Here is a 24,816-nt window from a genome sequence, read left to right on the forward strand (position 1 = left end):
GGCACCACAAGATGCTCCAGTCTCGGCTGATTTTCACTAGCCCCAACTCTAGAATCAGTCATTTCTCCAAGAAGCTCTTTTTTTTTAAATTGGAAAATGATATTAAGGAACCAAGATCTTGATGTTAGAATTCATTGCTACTGGTGTATAATTGCTTCTAGGTCCTCTCACAAACAGAACTGGTTTTTTTTTTTTTTTTTTTTTTTTTTTTTGAGACGGAGTCTCGCGCTGTGTCACCCAGGCTGGAGTGCAGTGGCGCGATCTCGGCTCACTGCAAGCTCCGCCTCCCAGGTTCACGCCATTCTCCTGCCTCAGCCTCCGAGTAGCTGGGACTACAGGCGCCCGCCACCACGCCCGGCTAGTTTTTTGTATTTTTAGTAGAGACGGGGTTTCACCATGTTAGCCAGGATGGTCTCGATCTCCTGACCTCGTGATCCACCCGCCTCGGCCTCCCAAAGTGCTGGGATTACAGGCTTGAGCCACCGCGCCCGGCCAAACAGAACTAGTTAATAAAATATAGGAAAAAAATGTAAATAAAGATATTTCTATATATTTTGTATCTTTTTTTTTTTTTACACAATAATTTATTTATTGAGTAACTCCTCTCCCCATCCGTGCAGTCTCTAGGTCACTTTTTCTGCTTGTAGATTTTGCACGCAAGCCCCAGAAAGATGACTGGGAGCAGGGGCGCTGCGTACTGTTCAATGAGACCCATAATGTGGCTGTAACCGTTTTCCTCACACTGCAAGAACGCAGCCAGCAGATCCAACTCCTCATACAGTGCGTTCACTCGGACTACCTTCTTGACCTTCTTCTGTCTGTAATTTTCTTTCAGGATCTGGTACTGTTCCAGAGTGGACCACTGCAGACACTGAACCACCAGCCAGCAGGTTGTTGTCCTGGATGTCAGTGCCAACTTTGCCGGTCACAATGGGGTCCCCAAAGAGGTCAAGGTAATCATCCTGAATTTGAAAAAAACTCTCCCATCTCCAGTAGGATCTACTAAGCATTGGCATGCTCCTTCTCGCCATCAATTCCTGCCATGTGCATGGCTGCAGCTACAGGAAGGTAGGAGTAGAAAGCTGTCTTGTACTTGACAATAGATTTGTACCTCTTTTCAGTCAATCTGCCAAAATCCACATTGTCCTAGGGGGCTGCAACGAGGTCCAGGGCTGCCCAATCTCAGTCTGATAGAAAATCTGTAGGAAGAGCTTGATCAGGTTCAGGTAATAGGGCTGCTCTCAGCAATAGAGCTTCAGCAGGTAGTAGATACATGCTTCCAGAAGGATAACATAATTGATGGCATCCTACCCCACATCCGGCTTCTGATAACAGCAGATCTGTCCCCAGCGGGTGAGGGATGAATCCGTGATGTCATCTGTCACCAGGAAGAAAGCTTGCAGCAGTTCCAGACACCAGCCTACATTCAGGGCCTGCTGGAGACTATCAGCATCCTGTGTCCTTGGCTCCATCAGCTCCAGGAACACTACTAGCATTGTCAAACCCCGGTGATACTTGTCTCCAATGGTATTGTACTCCAGGACCACCTTGAGCCGGACAATAGCATCTCCTGTCTCTGGGTGCCCCATCTCATCCTCAGTCAGCACCCCAAAGATCTGGGAAAAGTGCTGAAAGAAATCCCGCTTTTATTGGGCATAAACATGTGATTTCTGGTCTCCATTCATTCTGAGGGAGGAGCATAGGGCTCTGTTCCTGGATGCGGGTTCCTGCCATATCTATCTGTGTATGTACACTAAAAACCATGTGCTCATACCTTGGATTGACACCTCTGATTCTAATCCAAAACAACAGAGGTCATTCTAGCCTTCCCCCTTTTCTTATTTATAACTTGTGTTTCCAACAGGGAGAATCCCGATTGTCATTAGTCACAACAACTTTACTTATTTGTTCAATGATACACAGATACAGATAAGGTAGATTCACACTTGCTAATTTATACCCCTGTGAAAAACAAATGTACTAACGAGAGGACAATATTTGTATGAAGTGTTTTTGTCTTTAGTCTTATGACATAGTCAAAATAAAAGTTTCCTAAATTACTTAAGTGAGTGATTTTCTTCTCCACCCACTTTGTGATGGTGATGTTAGTCATTTATAACACATTTTTTTTTTTCTGCTTGCATTCTATTTTGGCTTGCCTCCACACCCTGGTTGACTGTATGTGTGTATGTGAAACATTACTATGGTTCTGAGTCAGAACTATATACAAAACTACAACAGGAGAAATGCTACTCTCTCCTCATCACTGCTACTCCATTCCCATCCTCCCATTCTTTCCACCCAGCTCTCACCCTTTCGCTGTAGGTACCCAAAGTTTGTTTTTGGTTTATGTTTATTGCATTCCCCCCTACAATGTATATTTTCTTTTATCTCTTTTATTTTAGGAAGATATAATTCACATAACATTAAAATCCCTTTTAAAATGTTCAATTCAGTGGTTTTTAGTATAGTCAAGAGTTGTGCAACTATCACCACACTCTAACTTTAGAACATTTCCATCAACTCAAAAAGAAATCCTGTACCCCAGTTCTACCAGTTGCCCCAGGCAACCACTAATCTACCTTCTGTTTCTATGGGTTTGCCTGCTCTGGACATTTCATATAAATGGGATCATACAATACGTGGCCTTTTGTGTCTGATTTCTTTCACTTACTATATTAAAAAAAAATTTTTTTTTGAGACAGGGTCTTGCTCTGTCACCCATGCTGGGAGTGCAGTGGCATAATCATGGCTCATTGCAGACTGCCTGGGCTCAAGCAATTCTCCTACCTAAGCTTCTCGAGTAACTGGGATGACAGGTGCATGCCACCACACTTGGCTAATTTTTAAAAAATTATTATTTGTAGAGATGAGGTTTCATTATGTTGCCCAAGCTGATCTCAAACTCTCAAATGATCCCCTCACCTCGGTCTCTGAAAGTGTTGGGATTACAGGCATGAGCCAGGCAGTATACAATTTTCAAAGTCCATCCGTGTCACCGTATATACCAGTACTTCATTCCTTTTTATGATTAACATTCCAAGGTATGAAAATTCTACATTTTGTTTAGACATTCATCAGTTGGTAGAAACTTGACAGAAATTTCCACTTTTTCATTATCGTGAATAATGCTGCTATGAACACTCATAAACAAGTTTTATGTGAATAGGTTTTCTTAAGTATATATGTAGGAGTGAAATTGCTGTGCCATATGACAACTCTGTATTTAACTTTTTGAGGAACTGCAAAACTGTTTTCCAAACTGTCTGCATCATTTTACATTCCCAGGGGTATGAGTTTCAATTTCTCCATATCCTTGCCAATAGTTGTTATTTCCTTTTTTTTTTTTTTTAAATTACAACCATGCTAGTGGGTATGAAGTGGTGTCTATTTTGTGGTTTCAAAGTACATTTCTCTAATGACTAATGATGTTGAACATCATTAGAACACATCTTCCCATGTGCTTAAAGGCTATTTATATATCTTGTCTGAAGAAATGTCTATTCAAGTCCTTTGCCTATTTTTAAATTGGATTATCTGTCTTTTTATTGCTGAGTTGTAAGAGTTCTTTATATATTCTGGATACAAATGCCTTATCAGATACATAATTTGCAAATATTTTCTCCCATTCTATAGGTCGTCTTTTCACTTTCTTGATGGTGTCCTTTGATGCACAAATATTTCAGTGTGATGAAGTCCAGTTTACCTATTTTTTCTTGTTGCTTGTGGTTTTGGGGCCCTAACTAAGAAACCACTTATGAACTTGATGATGTAAGTGATGAAGAATGTATGCCTATTTTTCTTTTAAGTGTTTATTGTTTTAGCTCTTATATTCGGGACTTTGATATTTTTTGAGTTAAATTTTGAATATGATGTTAGGCAGGGGTCCAACTGCCTTCTCGTGCATGTGGACATTAAGTTGTCCCAGCACTGACAACTAGTGTTTTAGTTCTTCTCCCTCTAATGTTTTTTGACATATTACAAATTATTAAGGGCCTTATTAATCATAGATAAAGATGAGCATATTTCCCCGGCCATGCTTATTATCTTCCTAGTAATTATTCAAAGCGTCCAAGAATTGAACGTGAGAAGTTAAGCCTTGGTCCTAGCCCACAAGGTAGAGAGAATGATGTCCTGGTGACAGAGCTGTTCTAATTCAAAGATGGAGGCAGTGGTAAAAGGTAGGAGGCCATCAGTTCAGCCTCACTGGCTGGCTCCTTATCCTGTAGCTTTCAATCCTAATCTCTAACGGGTAAAGCCCAAAGGTCAGCTCTTCTTCTCTCCTACTCTGGCTTAAATTCAGTATTAATTAGCTGCTAACTAATTGCTGAGCTTCTATGGGTAGCTCAGGTTGATGCTGCACTCTTTCTAGTAATCTACCCAGGAGTCCAGTTGAACTGTACTTGTCTTTTTTTTTTTTTTTTTTTTTGAGAGAGAGTCTTACTCTGTCACCGACACTACAGTACAGTGGTGCGATCTCAGCTCACTGCAATCTCTGCCTCCCGGGATCAAACGATTCTCCTGCCTCAGCCTCCTGAGTAGCTAGGGTTACAGGTGCACGCCACCATGCCCAGCTAATTTTTGTATTTTTAGTAGAGACGGGGTTTCACCATGTTGGTCAGGCTGGTCTCAAACTCCTGACCTTGTGATCCACCAGCCTCAGCCTCCCAAAGTGCTGGGATTACAGGCGTGAGCCACTGCACCCAGCCATACTGTACTTGTCTTTTAACTATTTTGCTTTGTCAATGATCTTGCTTTAACACCTCGGAATTGATCTACCAGGTGGATGTGGGGTAGGGTTGAAAAAAAGCACCCTTTCTTCTCATTATATAAGATATCATTACATTATCGAAATTTGAGGAAAAAAAAATGAAGAAAACAAAAATCTCCTATATCACAATCCTCTGATATATTTTTTCCAGTTTTTGCTATGCTTTTATAAAATAAACTTGACATTATAATAGATATTTACTTTTATACTGTTTTTTCTCTTTCTTTCTTTCTCTTTCCTTCTTTTCTTTCTTTTTCTTTTGAGACAGTCTCGCTGTGTCACCAAGGCTGGAGTGCAGTGGTGCGATCATAGCTCACTATAACCTCTTTGAACTTCTGGGCTCAGGCAGTCCTCCTGCCTCAGCCTCCTGAGTAGTTGGTACTATAGGTATGAGCCACCATGCCTGGATAATATTTTGAATATTTTTTGTAGAGACAGAGGCTCGCTATGTTGCCCAAGCTGGTCTCGAACTCCTGGTCTCAAGTGATCCTCCACCTCAGCCTTGTTCTTTTCTTTTTGTTTTGCTTTGTTTTTTTGAGGTAGAGTCTTGCTCTGTCACCCAGGCTGGGGTGCAGTGGTGCGATCTCGGCTCACTGCAACCTCTGCCTCCCGGGTTCAAGCAATTCTCCTGCCTCAGCCTCCTGAGTAGCTGGGACTACAGGTGCATGCCACCGCGCCCGGCTAATTTTTTTTTTATTTTAGTAGAGACGGGGTTTCACCATGTTAGCCAGGATGGTCTCAATCTCCTGACCTCATGATCCACCCGCCTTGGCCTCCCAAAGTACTGGGATTACAGGCATGAGCCACCTTGCCTGGCTTTTTCTTAACATTATAATATAAACATTCTCTCATTTAAAAATTCTTTTAAAACATTAATGAAAACAGAGATGTGTCTAATTTCACAAGGTACAAATTTTTTTACATGGAGATTGGTTTTAGTTTTTTACTGTTATAAATATTTCCAAAATAAACATTTATGTACATAAATATTTTTTCCAGATAATTATTTTCTTAAGTTAAATCATCAGATCTAGAATTATCTGGACTAAACCTATCAATATAGTTAAGCTCTTGGAGAATATTGCCATATTGTTTTTCAAAAACCTTGCTGTAGACCAGGTGCAGTGGCTCATGCCTGTAATTCCAGCACTTTGGGAGGACGAGAAGGGCGAATGACTTGAGGTCAGGAGTTCAAGAACAGCCTGGCCAACATGGTGAAACCCTGTCTCTACTAAAAATACAAATAATTAGCCGGGCATTGTGGCAGGCACCTGTAGTCCCAACTACTCAGGAGGCTGAGGCAGGAGAATCACTTGAACCTGGGAGGCGGAGGTTGCAGTGAGCCAAGATGGTGCCATTGCATTCCAGCCTGGGTGACAGAGTGAGACTCTGTCTCAGAAACAACAACAACAACAAAAACCAAACAGCTTGCTGTAATTTACACTTTCATTGGCTGTTGTATGAGAGTGAGTACTCTTTTTACCCCAAAACATTGCACCTTAAGACAGGGTAAGAAGCAATATGATGAAAAGGAGGAGGTAAATGGCAAAGGGAGACCAGGCCATCACTTGAGAGAGAATATTCATTTCTGAGTTCTCTTCTTCTACATGAATATGTGATGGGGCTATTTTGCCATTCTGATTTTCTTGGAGGCTTTTAGCCTTGCCTTACTATGCATCTAGGGAAACAAAAGATCTTCAATCACAGGATGCTTTGGTGCTGCTGGCATTCAAACTTACCATTTGACAGGGAGGTGAAGGAAATTAAATTGCACAGTCTGGACACTTTGGAACATCCCTCCTCCCTCTCTCTTTTTTTCTCACCCTTCACATCTGATTGACAAATCCTGCCACTCTGCCTCCTCTCTGTCACCACCTCTCCATACCTATCAGATTCTCTAGTTCAGGCTGCCATCATCCTTCGCTTGCACAGAATGAACAAATTACCTACGGTCTATTTATTGAACAGTATACATACAGTACATACAGTAGTGAAAATCACTAGGGCTATATTTTTATTTTAAAATGCAGTTAGATTTGTTATTACTTGGATGCATCTAAATTATCAAACTAAAATATCACGCCAAATTTGTTGTTTTCTTACAACTTTCTCATAGGTCTTTGCTGAGAAAACTTACTTGAGGTCTATAGCTATGTCTCTACAGTGTATCTACATCTCCATATGAAATAGAGCATTTCAGCTCTTTCGTACTCCATCATTGTGAGTGAAATTAAATAGCAAATTTCAAGCTGGTAGGGAATGGCAATGCTTGAGGAGGAGAGGGATCAAATGAAATGCCGAATTGTGAGGGAAATCCACCTTAACGTGATTCATGTCAAATTCAGAAATTTTAATATTTGTAGTAAACTCTCATGTCCACACTCTTCAGAGAAGGTCTGAGAGTTGAATACTACTTAGAAGGCAAGGAAAATTGAGAGTAGAGAAATGCTGTGCTTCACCTCTGTTGCATGCATTTAAGAGGAAGAATGTATAAATAAATGGCAGACTTGGGTTACTTTGCTATTCTATTTTAGCTCCTATTTTTTGTCATTTTTCTTGATGTTTTCTTCTCTTTTATTGTAGTATCTTTTTTTTATACATGGTAACTATGGACAGCAGAATTTCTTACAAACTTATTTCCTGAAAGTAAAATGATATCCATTTTAGAGAATACTTGGTAATATCTTGTTAATTTGAAGATGCACATACCATGTAACCCAGAAATTGTACCTGTAGGGGTAAACCCTAGTGAAACTCTTGCACATATGCACAAGGAGACATGTACAAGTATGCACTTGCAACTTTGTTGGTTATGTCTTCTATTAATAGAAGAATGAACAAATTACCTATGGTCTATTTATTGAACAGTATACCATATAGTAATGAAAATAATGAACTAGGGCTACATGTATCAACATGGTGAGTCTTGAAAACATAATGCTGAGGAAAAAAGAAGATGGCATAAGAATACCAAGAGTATAACAGCATTTGAAACAGTGTGGCATAGTCATGCAGATGTTCTGGTGTCAGACTCACTTGGTTCAAACTTGCCTCTGTTCTTTCCTGACAGTAAGACCTTGGCACGTCTCCAACCTTGATCAGCCTCCATTTTCTTATCTGTAAAGTTGGGATAATATTTTCCACATCTTATGGTTATTGTGAAAATTTCAATATGTTAGTACTAAAGTAATAGGAATACATAGCAGGATTATATTTATGCAGTGCATATTCCATCTAAAATCATGCAAAACAATACTGTATTTGTATAAGAATGTGTATATGTTGGTAAAAGTACATACAGATAAATGTGAGAATGATAAACACAAATTCATGATAGTGGTTTTCTCCTGGAGGAAGGGATATTTCTTGAGCTGTAGTGGGTACATGATTGTTGTTACACTTCTTTTTTTTTTTTTTTTTTTGAGACAGGGTCTCGCTCTGTCACCCAGGCTGGAGTGCAGTGGCCAGATCTCAGCTCACTGCAAGCTCCGCCTCCCAGGTTTACGCCATTCTCCTGCCTCAGCCTCCCGAGTAGCTGGGACTACAGGCGCCCGCCACCTCGCCCGGCTAGTTTTTTGTATTTTTTAGTAGAGACGGGGTTTCACCGGGTTAGCCAGGATGGTCTCGATCTCCTGACCTTGTGATCCACCCGTCTCGGCCTCCCAAAGTGCTGGGATTACAGGCTTGAGCCACCGCGCCCGGCCTGTTGTTACACTTCTTATGCCATTGTATATGACTGAACTATTTCATGATAAAATTTAAATCAAATGAATAAAATTTATTCTCAAAACTGTAAATACAGTGTAACCAAATTTCTGAGAAATCGGAAACGAGAGGAAAAACTCCAAATTATACCATCTTACCTCACAATTTTAAAAATTAAGTAATTTCTTCAACAACTGAGTGAGATACGTGAATGAGAATGTTATTTTTGTAGCTTTTTTTTTTTTTTGGAAAGAGTCTCGCTCAGGCTGGAGTGCAGTGGCGTGATGTTGGCTCAGTGCAACCTTCACTTCGCGGGTTTAAGTGATTCACCTGCCTCAATCTCCTGAGCAGCTGGGATTACGGCATGTGCCACCATGCCAGGCTAAGTTTTTAATAGAAACAGGGTTTCTCCATGTTGGTCAGGCTGGTCTTGAATCCTGACCCCAGGTGGTCCACCCACCTCAGCCTTCCAAAGCGGGATTACAGGCATAAGCCACTGCGCCTGGACAGCAGCATTCTTCATAATAGCCAAAACATGGACTCAACCTGAATGGCCACCAACAGGAGAAGGGATAAACGCAATGTGGTATATCCATACAATGCAATATAATTTAGCAACAAAAGAGGAATGAAATGCTGATATATGCTACCACTTCAGTGAAATTTAAAATTATTATGCCCAGCAAAAGGAGCCAGACACAAAATGATTCTATTTGTAGGAAATGTCTAGAAAAGGCAAATCTGTAGTAGTAAAGAGTAGACTAGTGGTTGGCTGGGGCTGGGAAAGGAACAAGGAGTAACTGCAAATGAGCATGAAGGACTTCGGGGGGTGATGGAAATATACTACAACTCAGTGGTTGTGATGATTGCAGAACTTTGTATAATTACTCAAATTAACTGCATTGTATACTTAAAAGGGTGAATATTGGCTGGGCGCGATGGCTCATGCCTGCAATCCCAGCACTTTGGGAGGCCGAAGCGGGTGGATCACAAGCTCAGGAGTTTGAGACCAGCCTGGCCAATATGGTGAAACACTGTCTCTACTAAAAATACAAAAATTAGCCAGGCGTGGTAGCGGGCGCCTGTAGTCTCAGTTACATGGGAGGCTGAGGGAGGAGAATTGCTTGAATCTGGGAGGCAGAGGTTGCAATGAGCTGAGATAGTGCCACTGCACTCCAGCCTGGGTGACAGAGTGAGACTCTGTCTAAAAAAAAAAAAAAAAAAAAAAAAAGGTGAATATGATATGTGTCAAGAAAGCTGTTTTAAAAAGCAGCCTTGGCTGGGCGTGGTGGCTCAGGCCTATAACTCCAGCATTTTGGGAGGCCAAGCTGGGTGGATCACTTGAGGCCATGAGTTTGAGACTAGCTTGGGCAGGATGGTGAAATCTCGTCTCTACAAAAAATTCAAAAATTAGCCAGGCATGGTGGCAAGCACCCGTGGTCCCAGCTACTTGGGAGGCTGTGGTGGGAGGACTGCTTGAGCCCAGAAGGCAGAGATTGCAGTGAGCCAAGATCACACCACTGTACTCCAGCCTGGGTGACAGAACAAGACTTTGTCTCAAAATAAATAAATAAATGGTAAAACTGCAATCCTGCCCTCCGCCCCCCAACAACCTCCCTATTCCTCCCTCCTTGATGTATTTTTTCTCCATAGGACTATTTCTATGCCCTTCACTCTATGCCCTCCTTCTCCATTTGTTTACCATTTTTATTTATTTTGGGTTTATCTTCTCATAATAGCTTCTTACAAACATAAGTATATATGTATATATTTTCATATCCCTTCCTGCTTCGTGTACTAAAGGTGCATGCTATAAGCACCATTCTGAACCAGTTATCCTGGAGCTACATGATCTCCATCTCTTTCCTTTTCATTGATGCACAGTCCTCCATCACGTGGATGTATCATAGTTTTTTTAAAACTAGTCCCACATTGATAATTTTGGGTTGTTCTCAGTCTTTTGCTATTGCAATAATACCATAATAAATAGCTTTGTGCATAGGTCTTACACATCTTACCCCACAATTTTGAAAATTAAGTAATTTCTCCAACAACTGAGTGAGATTGGTGAATGAGAATGTTATTTTTGCAGCATTATTATTATTATTATTTTTGAGACAGAAACTCGCTCTGTCACTCCAGGCTGAAGTGCAGTGGCATGATCTCGGCTCACTGCAACCTCCACCTCCTGGGTTCAAGCAATTCTCCTGCCTCAGCCTCCCTAGTAGCTGGGATTAAAGGTGCCTGCCACCACGCCCAGCTAATTTTTGTATTTTTTAGTAGAGATGGGGTTTCACCATGTTGGCCAGGCTGGTCTTGAACTCCTGACCTCAAGTGATCCACCCACTGCAGCCTTCCAAAGTGCTGGGATTACAGGCGTGAGCCACCATGCCTGGCCCAGGCTATGCCTACTCTTAAAGGGGGCCTTGTGCAACATGATGATGTAGCTCTGAATGCATCAAAGGTGAAGTGATAGAAAGGCATGTCTTTTATCTTGGCTGTTGGAGAGGTTGGGGAAATTCACTGCCTCTCATGTAGCCTGCAATCCCCCCTTTGAAAAGCAATACATACACTCCAGCTGTCCTATAGTATACATATACCCTCTCCCTGCCAAGATAAATACATTTAACACCATGATCTGCCCTGCTGTTACTGCACAGCAGAATTTTGGTGGTTTACTAAAAAGCTCAAAGAATTTGGGAGGATTGTTGTGGTAGGGAAGAGGAAACAAGTCCTCTAATAATGCAGGTAGACGAACATGCCCACAGACAAAGCAGCTCTGTTGACCACTACTTCATTTGTAGGTGCCCTATGTGAAGTAAACCATACCCACTGATAACAGGGAGCCACCGGTGCCATACCCAACTATTCATCTCCAACCTGCCCTGTCCAACACCTTGCCCTCATTTCTCTAGACTAGAGTGAAGATGTGCAATGAAGGCGATCTGGTTTCTAGGAACTATGGGAAGATAGAATCTGATTACACTCTTCTGCATTAGGGAGCTTTGCAGATTGGGCTCTAGTCCAGCAGATCTGGTTACCAATTTGTCTCAATGTTGGAAACTCACAATCCTGCCAAGGCACAGAATCCCTAACCCTTAAATGCAACTGTTTCTTCCAAATGCCCTGCTACAAAGGGCATGGAAACAAAGGTTGCAACTGCCTGCAACCACTTCCTTTTGGCATTCACAAAGAATCACCCTCTCATCTAGCATTGAATCCATTGCTCCTGGCTTTCATTTGTTTCCTTGGCCTTATACTTTGGCTTTTCAGATCTGCTTCTAATCTTATTTCAGGACCTGTTCAAGATTTTCTTCTCTGGTGTATAGGCCCAGGACTCTTGCCAGTAAATTCTGACTCTCAAATCTTCTTGCTTTGTTGATTGTGGTGGCACTACTACCCTGGGTAAAAGACTCCTTCCACTAACTTCTGCCCCCATAAAACTCCTACAGGCTGGGCTAGTTCACTAACCTTTGCAATGAGCAGCTCAGATGCTGAAGCTTTATTTTTATTTTTATTTTGACACAGAGTCTTACTCTGTCGCCCAGGCTGGAATGCAGTAGCGGAATCTAGGCTCACTATGACCTCCACCTCCTGGGTTCAAGCAATTTTCCTGCTTCAGCTTCCCAAGTAGCTGGAACTACAGGCACGCACCACCACGCCCGGCTAATTTTTTTGTATATTTAGTAGAGATGGGGTTTCAACATATTGGTCAGGCTGGTTTCGAACTCCTGACCTCAAATAATATGCCTGCCTCGGCCTCCCAAAATACTGGGATTACAGGCGAGAGCCACTGTGCCCGGACACTGAAATTTCACTTTAGCAAACTGCTGACTGATGGGTCTCCCGGCATTCCTACCTATCTCTCTAGTACCTGGAGTACTGCCCAAATATACAGCCAACTTTCGAGTAAGAGAACCGGGAACTACCTTCCTCTCTAAGGAACTGATTCCTTCAGTGCTGGGTTCCAGAGGTGCTGAGACATCAAAATTGGCAAACTTGCTCCTAGAGGGAGAAGATTGAGTTGTTGGGTATCCCAAAGGCAATGACCCTTAAGTTCTCAACATTGTTCCTCAATCCCCACCCCAGAGGGTGGTTAACTAGGTATTAGTACTCTCTTAAGTAAAAGAATGGAGAACTCATCATGCTCATGGGCCAAAGACGATTGTGAGCACAATTCTGAAGTCAGACCAGCTGGGTCCAAATTCAGCTCCACTACCTTCTGGCTATGGGACTGGAAATTATCTAACCTCTCTGTGTTTCAGTTTCTTCATTTGTAAAATGCAGATGATGATGATAACAGAAGCTACCTCCAAAGACTATTGTGAGTTTTAAATGAATTATTACGTGTCATAAAAGTGGTCAATAGCTATTAGTTACTATTATTACTGGGCCAATTTGGAGACCTGGATATTTACAGAATTAAACTTCCAGGGCACATATAACTTTGTCTACATAAGAAGGATGATGAATAGAAAGTAACTTTGTGGACATACTTGGTCAAACTGAATAGCTAATGATGTCCTTCAGTCTGTGTAATACTCCAGGGGTACCCAAAGACTCAGAAATGGAATTCTCTACAACTTCCTAGAAGGCTAATTATAAGGCTATTATCTTAATGGTAGCTTAATTTACTTTTTTTTTTTTTTTTTTTTTTGAGACGGAGTCTCGCTGTGTCACCCAGGCTGGAGTGCAGTGGTGCGATCTCGGCTCACTGCAAGCTCCGCCTCCCAGGTTCACTCCATTCTCCTGCCTCAGCCTCCGAGTAGCTGGGACTACAGGCGCCCGCCACCACGCCCGGCTAGTTTTTTGTATTTTTAGTAGAGACGGGGTTTCACCATGTTAGCCAGGATGGTCTCGATCTCCTGACCTCGTGATCCACCCGCCTCGGCCTCCCAAAGTGCTGGGATTACAGGCTTGAGCCACCGCGCCCGGCCTTAATTTACTTTTGCTTGATACAAGTTTCTATTTATAATCTACTTTCTCCATTGCATCTCTAAGTCAATACTCAGAATAATATATTTTAAATCCTAGGGCAGATTATTGAGACTTATCTTATTGACTTGGAGATTGGAGATTTGGATTATTCCTAGTACATTTTCTTCCATCTTTGAATAGTAGTTTCTCTAGAACATCAAAGACATTTAGAAGTGGTTCATATTCCACTTTTCCAACTTCACTGACCTACTGATATACTACTTAAAGAAAAAAAAAAAGAAATAGTAGCTGTTATTTAAGAATCTTATTTTCCCATCTCCTGCCAGAAAAACGGTGAAAGACAAGGTATTGTTTCACTTTGGGTAAGACAGCAGTTTCCTAACAGTTCAAGAACCTGTTCACCCTCTGCTCTGATCACAGACTTTCTCACCCCTACATCTATATAATATATGCCCCCTAACACTGTGGTATAGGACCACCGTCTAGACAGAATCTCCCTAAAAAAGTCCCCCTTCTTTTTGCCACCAAGCTTTCAATTCAATTCTTATATACCGAACCTTTAAGGTTCCTGGGATTCCTTTGTAAAATTGCAATGTGCCAAGACAGTGAAGAAGAGGCCCTTTGATAGACCAGAGGGAGGCACATCTGGAGGAAGGATGCTGTTAAGAAATAGATGAAAGAGGATAAATAGAAAATTCCTGACCACGTGTACCCATGAAGTTTAAACAAACAGACTGTCTAGTGAAATTATCTGTTATTTTAAAAAATGGATGGCAAAGGTTTTTGTCAAAGAATGTGAGCATTTTCTAAGGAAATGCAAATATTTCTGTGTCTAGTAATTTCTAAATTACTTTTTAGCATGTGCTCAGACAGACATACACACACTTTGATTTAGGATTTAGAATGGCTAAATATCTTTAAGCCACTGACGAATAGTTTTTCATTCTAAATGCTTTTAGTGGCTTGTAATATTTTCCACTTTGTCAGGAATTTTGCTAAGAGCTAACATGCATGTAGGAGCAAGTCATGAAAATGGCCACACCTGCTTAGAAAAGAAGAAAGTCCCTCTTTCAGTAAGAAAGCAAGGTTATTATAAAATACAACACCTGAAAAGCTAGTTGGGCTAACTGTGATGCATACTTCAGACACCTACCAGCTCTGTATCTATATAACAGTTCTTGTATCTATATAACAGTCACATTTAGAGTGACTTAAAAAAATGCTGTCACACTTCTGAGTCACCAGAGAGGACAGGGTATCATAGTTAACATGAAAGAGGAAGATCCTGCCAAGGTTAAGGATAGAAAGGAAATATTCTTGTCCTCATACTCTCTCCTCAGCAACTCTTTTTGTTTGTTTTTTGAGATGGAGTCTTGCTCTGTCACCCAGGCTGGAGGGCAGTGGCGTGATCTCTGCTCATTGCAAGCTCCGCCTCTCGGGTTCACGCCATTCTCCTGCCTCAGCCTCCTGAGTAGCTGGGACTACCGGCACCCGCCACCATGCCCGGCTAATTTTTTGTGTTTTTAGTAGAGATGGGGGTTTCACTGTGTTAGCCAGGCTGGTCTCGATCTGCTGACCTCATGATCCGCCGGCCTCAGCCTCCCAAAGTGCTGGGATTACAGGCGTGAGTCACCGCACCTGGCCCTCCTCAGCAACTCTTAAGGGATGCTGGCTCTCAGGAGGTGGAGACTGACCTAGTTTTAAAGACAACATATATAGTATGACATGCTGCTCTTTTGGAAGGGGAAAATATAATTGTAAAAGTCAACCGGCTGGGTGTGATGGCCGGGTGTCAGACAACGTGGAGGAAGAATAGATGCTAGATAGATGGAAAAGCAAGTGCAAAGTTCCTAAAATAGAAACACGCTTGGCTTGTTTGAAGAACATCGGGAAGGCCAGTGTGATACAGTGAGAAGGGGAAGGGTGGTTTAATGAGATACTTGCGGAAGGTGCCAAGTATCTAGAGCCTTATAGGCCAGGGAAAAGGCTCTGAAATACACTGGGAAGCAACTGGAGGATTCTGAGCAGGAGAGTAACCTGATGTGACGTACACAAAGGATCATCTGGTTGCCGTGTACACAAGAGACTGTAAGTAGCAAAGTGGAATAGCTCATTAAAACAGTACCACTGTAATCTAGGCAAGAGAAGATGGTGATTTGAATTACAGTTGCAGCAGTGGGGGTACTGGGAAATAATCAGACATATTTTGAATGCAGAGCCAGCATGACTTGCTTAAAGAATGGATTTGGTACGTCGGGCGCAGTGGCTCACACCTGTAATCCCAACACTTTGGAAGGCCAAAAAAGCTCTTTTCTAGAAGAAAAGAGCTGCCATTTACTGGAATGGTGAAAACTACAGGACCAGCAGACTTGAGGGTGTGTGTGTCTGTGGGTTTGAGTTGAAAGTTGTCACCAGGCACGGTGACTCACGCCTGTAATCCCAGCACTTTGGGAGGCCAAGGCGGGCAGATCACGAGGTCAGGAGATCAAGACCATCCTGGGCAACATGGTGAAACCCCATCTCTACTAAAAATACAAATTAGCCAGGCGTGGTGATGCGTGCCTGTAATCCCAGCTACTCGGGAGGCTGAGACAGAAGGATAGCTTGAACCTGGGAGTTGGAGGTTGCAGTGAGCCGAGATCGCACCACTGCACTCCAGTCTAGCAATAGAGTGAGACTCTGTCCCCACCCCCAAAAAAACAAAACAAAAAAAAACCCATGAAAGTTGTCTTGTACTCACAAGGCCTATTAAACATCCAAATACCTAGACTGGTGCCTGCCACATGGTAGAAGCTCAATATTTATCGAGTGAAAAAGGTAACATATTGAGTAAGGCAACTGAATTAAAAAATCCAAGTATATCTATCTACTATGAACTTCTCTATATATTTAAGTATATTTACTCTTATGTTTTGCAACCATGAGGACTCATCAGAATCCTTTACTTTTTGGTCCTGGAAGAAATATTGGAGATCCTCCAACTCACATATTCTAAAGTAAGTTAAGGACCAGAGATTAAGAGACCAGTGATCAGGGTCAAGCACATTTATGCTACAGCTAGAACCCAACATCAGGCTTTCTGATTCTTAATTCATTGTTCCACACTACAACAAGCTCTTCTTGCTCCAAACGTTAGTGCTAACTTCATATGTCCAGTGAACTATTCTTTTCAAGGAGTATATTGGAAGGGTTCTCCTTACAGACACTGACTAGTTGGAATCTATTTCACAAAGCATTAAATGCCAGTGAAAACTTCTATACATGAAGCAGTCTTTTTTTTTCTTTTGAGACGGAGTCTCACTCTGTCCCCAGGCTGGAGTGCAGTGGCGCAATCTCAGCTCACTACAACCTCTGTCTTCTGGGTTCAAGGGATTCTCCTGCCTCAGCCTCCTGAGTAGCTGGGACTACAGGTGTGTGTGACCACGCCCAGCTAATTTTTGTATTTTTAGTAGAGAGGGGGTTTCACCATGTTGGCCAGGATGGTTTCTATCTACTGACCTCGTGATCTGCCCACCTCGGCCTCCCAAAGTGCTGGGATTACAGACAGGCGTGAGGCACCCTGACTGGCCAGTAGTCATGATTTTCAACCCTCTGGCAACAAGTTTAGACTGGTCAGAAACAGCAATGATTTTTAGATGTCCATTATATAGATAATATATATTACTTGACAATTACGTTGGCAAACAAATACGTTCTTTGACTAGGTCTGTATAGCTAGGAAAATACTCGATCCAACTGGCCAAGATCGCGCCATTGCACTCCAGCCTGGGCGACAAAAATAAAAAATAATAATTAAAAAAAAGGCTTAGCATGGTATCTGGCCAGTAGGAAGAAATTATATTTATTATTTTTAACTTAGACCTCTCTTAATTGTCTGAAATTTGGGTTTCTTTCAGGTGAAGAAAGAGGACACAGGCTGTCTCTGAGGCTCCCGCCAGCGGAGACAATCTCTAATTAAAAGTAGGCATCGGTTAAATATTTGCTGAACAAAGTTAACTGTCTCTCCCCGGACCCCGTTGAATGCCCACTCGAGATCTGGCCCGGAGTCGGGCGGGACTGGTCCGTGGGAACCACAAGCCGACCATGTTCACCACCTCCGCCCGGCTCGCGGCATACCTTCTGCTCGCCTCCGGGACCGCAGGGACTTTCAGTCGCGCGTCCAGTAGCGCGCCACTTCAGCCAGCAGTCCGGACACGCCCCTCCTGGCCCAATCCCCGCCCCTCACACACCTGGCCCCGCCCTGTCGGGAGCTCGGTGATCCTCTCTGCGCCGGGTTCTCTCAACGCCCGCCGGCGGCCACGCCCACCCCCGACGCTTTGAGGTCACTTACAGGGGCGACCCTCGGGGGGCGGAGGGACGATGGCGGCAGAGGCCAGATATTGGTGCTCCCTCCCTGAACCCCGGACCGGCGCCGAGGAGGCGGTTCGGCTGGCGCCAGCTGCACTTCGGGACCCGCGCTGGGGGGACCCTGGCGGCGGGGCCTGGTCCTGCTACATGCGGACGCTTCGGCTGGAGTGAGCGGCGGGGACGCCTCTTTCCTCCGGCTCTTTCCCTGTTGCTGCGAGAGCGAGTGGGCGGCGGGCGACGGAGGCAGCCGGGCCAGGATGGAGGACGTTAACTCCAACGTGAACGCGGACCAAGAGGTGCGGAAGCTGCAGGAGCCGGTGAAGAAGCTGGGGAAGCAGCATGAACAGCTGAGGAGCCGCTCGCGCTGTGCGGGGCCCCGGCTCCATCGGCCCGGCAGGGTGGTTCGCCAGCGCCTCCACTCCCTCCTACCGCGCGGGGTCCCCTCGGGGCTTCCCCTTGGGCCTCAGCGCCGAGTCGTGCGGCGGGGCCGTATGTACCCGAGGCGGAAGAGTAACCAGAAGCTGCGGGACGCCACCTTCTTGCTGGCGGCGGGGGAGGGCGGCTTGCTGGACTAGCTGGAGCGTCTGTCAGGCTGGGAGGAGGGGGAGGAGAGCTGGTGAGCGCGGGGCGCCCGGCGGGGCTGGTCGGGGAAGCCCCAGGGGCGGAGGGCATCCCCGAGGGTCCCTCTGGTCGGGCGCCTGGCTTTGTGTAGCCAGGTTCGCTCTCGGCGGGTACTCGTGGTGTTCTTGCTCTGGCAGAGGGAAGGTCAGTTGGAGTTGGACGCTCGAGACTTGCGAGTAACAGGGCTTGTAGCTCCTCTGGATTGTGAACCCTGTGGGTGCTGGGCCCTGTTGGGGTCGGTGGGTTAGTTGGATCCAGAAGGGCTGTTCGCTGTGGGGAGGAGTCGGAGGTGGAAAACTACTTTGTAGGCAGGGATTCTCCTTTGTATAAGAGACTGGCTTTCGGATGGTGGTCCGGGCATTTTGAATGTTGGGGAGGGGTCGGGTTGATGAGGTATTACCAAGTTCGGGGGTTGCAGACCAAAGTAGCCTACGTCTGTGCAGCGGCTGGTGTTTGGGATCGGTTTCTAGCGGGGATGGGGAGACCATGTGGATCAGCACTCCCCTTTGGGTAGTGAGGTAAAGCTTGCTCTGTGTGAAGAGGTCAGAGGATGGTGCTGTTTTGTGTGAAGAATCCAGGGTGGAACAAGAGCCCTGGCTCTTCTTAAAACAAGAATTGAGTCTGGCATTTTGCAGAGTTCTGAATTGACAGTTATCACATCCATCCTTCATTTCCACGTCCTCCTAGGGGCAGAGAAAGGGTCCTATTTAAATATCTAAACCAAAGCTGTATTGTCATAAGCCACTTCTTGACGAAATTGTGACCCACACCTTAATATCACTTTCATAAATAGGACATGGGAGGCTTTTCCCCTCGTTTTATTATAAAGATGTCTGTGGGAAATTCTCTTAATTCATCCTTTTAAAAATTTTACTTTGGCCGGGCGCGGTGGCTCAAGCCTGTAATCCTAGCACTTTGGGAGGCCGAGACGGGCGGATCACGAGGTCAGGAGATCGAGACCATCCTGGTTAACATGGTGAAACCCCGTCTCTACTAAAAAAAAAAAAAAATACAAAAAACTAGCCGGGCGAGGTGGCGGATGCCTGTAGTCCCAGCTACTCGGGAGGCTGAGGCAGGAGAATGGCGTGAACCCGGGAGGCGGAGCTTGCAGTGAGCTGAGATCCGGCCACTGCACTCCAGCCTGGGTGACAGCGCGAGACTCCGTCTCAGAAAAAAAAAAAAAAAAAAAAAAAAAAAAATTTTACTTTTTAGCTAAAATGTCTCTGCTCAGCTGAAATTCAAACTGCTAACTTAGTGAAATCGAAATCATTCGTGGACTATAGTATAGCAGGGCTGGAACTGTGCAGTGTTCTGAGGTAGTTAAGAGCTTTGCTAGATTCAGGCCCTGGTTTTGCCACTTACTAGCTGTATGACCCTGAGCAAGTTATTCTGAGCCTCACTTTCTTTCTCAAATAATAGCACTTACTCTATAGAGTTCAGAAAATTTAGTATGATAATCCACGTATGCATTTAGCACTGGATGTGGCATATAGTAAACTCTCCAAAACTAGCTGCTGATTATTATTATTATTATTATTATTATTATTTTGAGACAGAGTCTTGCTCTGTCGCCCATGCTGGAGTGCAGTGGTGCGATCTCGGCTCACTGCAAGCTCCGCCTCCCAGGTTCACACCATTCTCCTGCCTCAACCTCCCGAGTAGCTGGGACTACAGGAGCCCGCCACCACGCCCGGCTAATTTTTTGTTTTTGTATTTTTAGAAGAGATGGGGTTTCACCGTGTTAGCCAGGATGTTCTTGATCTCCTGACCTCGTGATCCTCCCGCCTCGGCCTCCCAAAGTGCTGGGATTACAGGCTTGAACCACCGCGCCCGGCCAATATATTATTCTTAAGCCTAGTTATTTAAATCAAACATTTAGTGAGCTCTTACATGATGTAGTAGGAGACTCTGAAGATTCTCAGGTGTTGATCTCTGTTCATAAGGCAGTTATAGTCTTGTGGAGAACTAAGTTTTATGCAGTTAAATAAACTAGAAAGTGTATAGTGAATTACCAAAAGAGAGATATTACCAAAAGAGAGAGAGAACAAAAGGTACTGTCAGTGCTCAGTAAGAAAACAGTAGTCCAAAGTAGATGGGCCAAAGTAGATGGCTTTGGAGTCTGGAAATGAGGAAAGAGTGGGAAGGGCATTTTATGCTCTGACAACTACAAGAACAGAATCAGAGATAGTTCTAACTCCCAGTTAGGAAGATTTGAATAACAGAAGTACTTTTGAGTATATGATGACAAACCTTTATTTTTTATTTACCTTTTTTTTTTGAGACAGAGTCTGGCTCTGTTACCCAGGCTGGAGTGCAGTGGCATGATCTCAGCTCACTGCAACCTCTGCCTCCTGGGTTCAAGCAATTCTTCTGCCCCAGCCTCCCGAGTAGCATGCCCACTACCATGCCCAGATAATTTTTGTATTTTTAGTAGATATGGGGTTTCACCATACTGGCCAGGCTGGTCTTGAACTCCAGACCTCGTGATCTGCCTGCCTTGGCCTCCCAAAGTGCTGCGTGAGCCACTGTGCCTAGCCGACAAACCTTTATTACCAAGTGATATCAAATATTATTAGAGCTGAGTATGGTAGTGACAGTTTTTCATATAAATGTGAAATTGCATCCTCCCAAAGGAATCCTGAGTATGTATGTACTTTAAAAGAACCCAGAATCATCTAAATATTGTCACATGGCTCTTGCAAGTGATGATAATAGTGATGCTCATAACAATGAGGATTAACTGCACTCATCAGCCTGTAGAAAGTAAAAAGTTTCCTTTTCGAAATTTCCTTTCTTGTTAAAGAATAAATGTTAAGTGAGAAATAATAGTTTCCTTTAAAGACTAACTTCCTTCAAGCCTCCTCTCCTTAAAACTCTTTGTTAAGCCCTGTCCTATGTAGCTGTTAGATATAAGGGAATAAGTATATTCTATGTCCTTGTACTTTAACCAAGATATTTGTGCTGGACATGCTCTCAGGCACGTTCCAGCTCGCAGCCTATGCCCCTTCCTTATTTGGAAATATTACTACTTTTCTAAGTCCTTTCGCAAGCAACTTCCTCTTTTCCTTTGTTCTCTATTGCCTTTCCCTATTTAGGAAAGTTTTAAGTTATTAGCCAGTAGAGTTTAATTTAAATTGTGAGGTCCAGCTCCAGCCAATGGAGACAGGACACAGTAGCAGGGACAAGCTACATAAGGAATAAAAACTGCTTCCCTCCTTTGTTCAGGTGTGTAGTCACCATTGTTTCATCTGTGAGGAGCACCCTTTCTGCAGAAAGTAAAATTGCCTTGCTGAAAAAACTTTTAATCTAAATGCTGATTTTTCCTTGCAGTACTGAGGAGCAAGCATTCTGTTTCTAAATAAACATTTTACTTATAGCAATGGTGGTGGCCTGTATGGGGAGCCATTCTCCTCCGGGGGCGGGGCAGGGGTGGGGGGCGGGTGGTGGTCTCTGGTCCTCTCTCACGAGGAAGGTGCCCCACTGCCTTGTTACTGAGGCCTCCAGCTAAGGAATCGAGACCCACCAGGTGTGACAAATAAACTGGAGTCTCAGCAATGCGGAAAGAAACCGCTGGTGACCTGGAGTAAAAGATCCTCACATACCATGTGGACCAGGCAACTCTGCACAGACCAAGGAAGGAAACGCCATGGGAGCCAGTAAAATATTTCCTTGGTGGTCAGGACTAAGGAAAAAGAAGCCACGGGGCGGTGAAGCGCTCTTTGGTTGGTACATATCAAGGTAAAGCATTCCATAGTCAGGACTAAGGAAAGAAAAGCCACAGGGAGGCCTGGGGGGTGAAGTATTCCTTAGTTGAGGTGTCTTGGAGGTTAAAAAGAGGTGAAAAATCCCCGTTGGGGGAGATTGAACCTCACACAAACTTCCGGTCATAGGAAAAATGTTCATAACTTCCCTTTCCCCTCTTCTTGGGAGAAGAAAGAGGCAAGGGAAGGACCAGCAGAGAGGAAAGAGAAACTAGGAAAGGAAGTCAGAGAGAAAGTGAGAGTGGTGAGTATGGCTCCACTTTGTTGCAGATCGCCGGCACCTGGCAGAGCAGCGGTGGCTGGGACACTCTCTTCCCGCACAGCCAGAGCCACCCAGCCTGCCGGTCCCTGAGCCCCGCGCCTTGTGCGCTGCTCGCTGCTTGGGTGTGTCTCACCACCCTCGGAGGCCGGCTGGCCATGGACGCCTGCAAATTGGAGCCGAGTGGGGGAGTATGAGGGCATTGGGGCCAGGAGCCTGTGCCACGCAGCCAGGCAGCTAGGCGCGCCAGAGGGTGGGTCCCTCTCCCCAGCCTGGCTCTGCGTGGAAGAAGAGGGTGGGGATCGGACCCCAGGAGGAGAACAAAGGAGGCGAAGGGGCATGACTCATGCAACTTGGGGCAGGCACCTCCCGAGCTTCTAGGCTGGCGGTGGCCAGGGCCCGGACTGTGTGGCCACGCAGATCCCACCCAGCGCAGAAGACTAAGTATAAGAGAAAGAGGAAACGGGATGACAGAAAAAGAGCCCAAATGAGAGAGAGAGAGAGGGAGAGAATAAGTGAAAGACTTGAAAGAGAGATCAGAGAAAGACACAGAAGGTAAGACTGGGGAGAGAAATAGGGCAAAAGGTAGTCAAAAAGTTGAGGCATGTCAGTGATTGTGAAAGTTGCAAAAAAGTTATAAAAGATAATTTATGCAAGAAATATTGTATAATTTAAAAGTAGGCATCTTGAATGTAAAATTAAACAGTTTATGTGCAGAGTATGTAGGGAAAGTAAAATATACTTGTAGTAAAATAAGGAGGCATAAGAATATGTATTTTTACCTACATTAAAAGGTTATAAAAAGGTGCTAAAAAATTCAAAAGGAAAAGGAATATTACTAAACCAAAAAGAAATATTATCTGAACACCTTATTAAAAAAAAAAATCTTGTTCCAACTGCATCAAAGAACCTAGGCCGGGCCCCTCTAAGCTCAGGCTTAATGCCAACGAGTTTCCACCTCCAGCAGCTCCTAGAGAGGCTGTAGTGTGAGCTGGCTGGAGGACCTAACCACAGACAGATATTTGCTGTGCAGGGGAGGGGGCCGCTGCAGCCATTAGCCAGCCCAGCCCAACCCAAGGCCAGGGGCCAGATGGCAGGGGCTCGGGCAGGAGCAAGGTCCAGGGGTGGTCGGGTGAATCACAAGGCCCCTCATACCCAAGGCCCCAATGCGTGGGAGCGGTGAGGGCCACAGGGAGGCCAAGACCTTAAGAGGGGGTGGGGCTGCAGCGTGCCCTAGGCAGTGCTGAGCTGGAATGGAGAGGGAAGCGTCATGCTGGTGCCTCACGCCCCAGGATATGCAAAGTTCTGACAAAATAAGGAGCCCCAAAGGGTCCCTCAGAAACAACATAAGTAAAAATAAGGAAAAAGAAATTTCTTAGCAAAAAGGCAGTAGGGACTGTAAAGTAAAAAAGATACCTTACATTCCACTGCTGATGCCCCCACATTTAAAACAAAAGATCAGTTTCTCAGAAATTATATACTTAGTTTATCTTCCACTTTCCCTTCTCTCCAAACTAAAAATCTTTTAGCACAGGTACCACTCCTAGAATTTCCAGTACACAAGCAGCAGCCTGGGGAGCACGTCCTCATCAAAGGATAGAAAGAAGAAAAACTCGAGCCAGCCTGGGAAGGACCCTACCTTGTGCTGCTAACCACGGAGACTGCTGTTCACACAGCAGAAAAAGGATGGACATATCATACCCGAGTCAAGAAAGCGTCATCACCTTCAAAATCATGAGCCATTGTTCCAAGGTCAAGCGCTACCAAATTAAGCCTAAGAGAAGCTTTATCTTTTTCTTCCCTTTATTCCCCATGTTATTATTCATGTAACTAGATCTAACTCACCTGAAGTTATTACTTGTGATGCCTGTTTAGTTATATCTTGTGAAGATTTAAATAACCAAAGACAGCTTACTACTTCAGAAAAATATCTCTGTCCCTCTTGGACTTCTTTAGTTTAGAAAGATGTAAGTTCCTGTAAGGATACTAATAATCCAGAGAATAGTAGCTATATAAGTTGTAGGAACTGGACTCTTGTCCCTCTAAAACAAAATCTCTATATTCTGTTTGATCTAATATCCTATAGAACACTAAAAGTCTAAGGTGGACTGCTTCCAGAGGTCTTTGTCCTTAAAACTGTATATCCATTTCACCAAGAGTTGCTCTTTCTAGCTGTCAACATAACCAATGTAATCCTATACAGCTTACTGTTGCAACATCTGAAAACTCCTCCCTTTCATTAAGTCGTATTTATAATATGGAAACTGACATTTCAGGAAAGGATCCTAAAGGAATTTTTAAAATACGCTTTATTGTTCCTTCAACCTCTCCATCAATCACTTCTCCCAAACATAGCGACAAACCAAAGTCTCTGTAGTAGAAATAAAATCTAAGGCAAGCCATAGCAATTAAGA

General features: G+C 44.1%; 1 protein-coding gene and 1 pseudogene across 1 annotated transcript; both read right to left on the minus strand.

Annotated features, from left to right (window-relative positions):
* Positions 1 to 612: 612 nt before the first annotated feature.
* LOC105493113 (farnesyl pyrophosphate synthase pseudogene) lies at positions 613 to 2,659 on the minus strand (annotated as a pseudogene).
* Positions 2,660 to 7,624: 4,965 nt separating this feature from the next.
* LOC105493158 (uncharacterized) lies at positions 7,625 to 24,096 on the minus strand. The gene is given in 6 exon segments (XM_011760630.3): positions 7,625 to 7,888; positions 17,745 to 18,149; positions 18,152 to 18,679; positions 22,425 to 22,568; positions 22,769 to 22,842; positions 24,042 to 24,096. Coding segments are annotated over 6 exon segments (1,470 nt in total).
* Between the last annotated feature and the right edge of the window lie 720 nt (positions 24,097 to 24,816).

Source organism: Macaca nemestrina, chromosome 7 (assembly GCF_043159975.1).
Source record: "Macaca nemestrina isolate mMacNem1 chromosome 7, mMacNem.hap1, whole genome shotgun sequence".
Classification (NCBI taxonomy): Eukaryota; Metazoa; Chordata; class Mammalia; order Primates; family Cercopithecidae; genus Macaca; species Macaca nemestrina.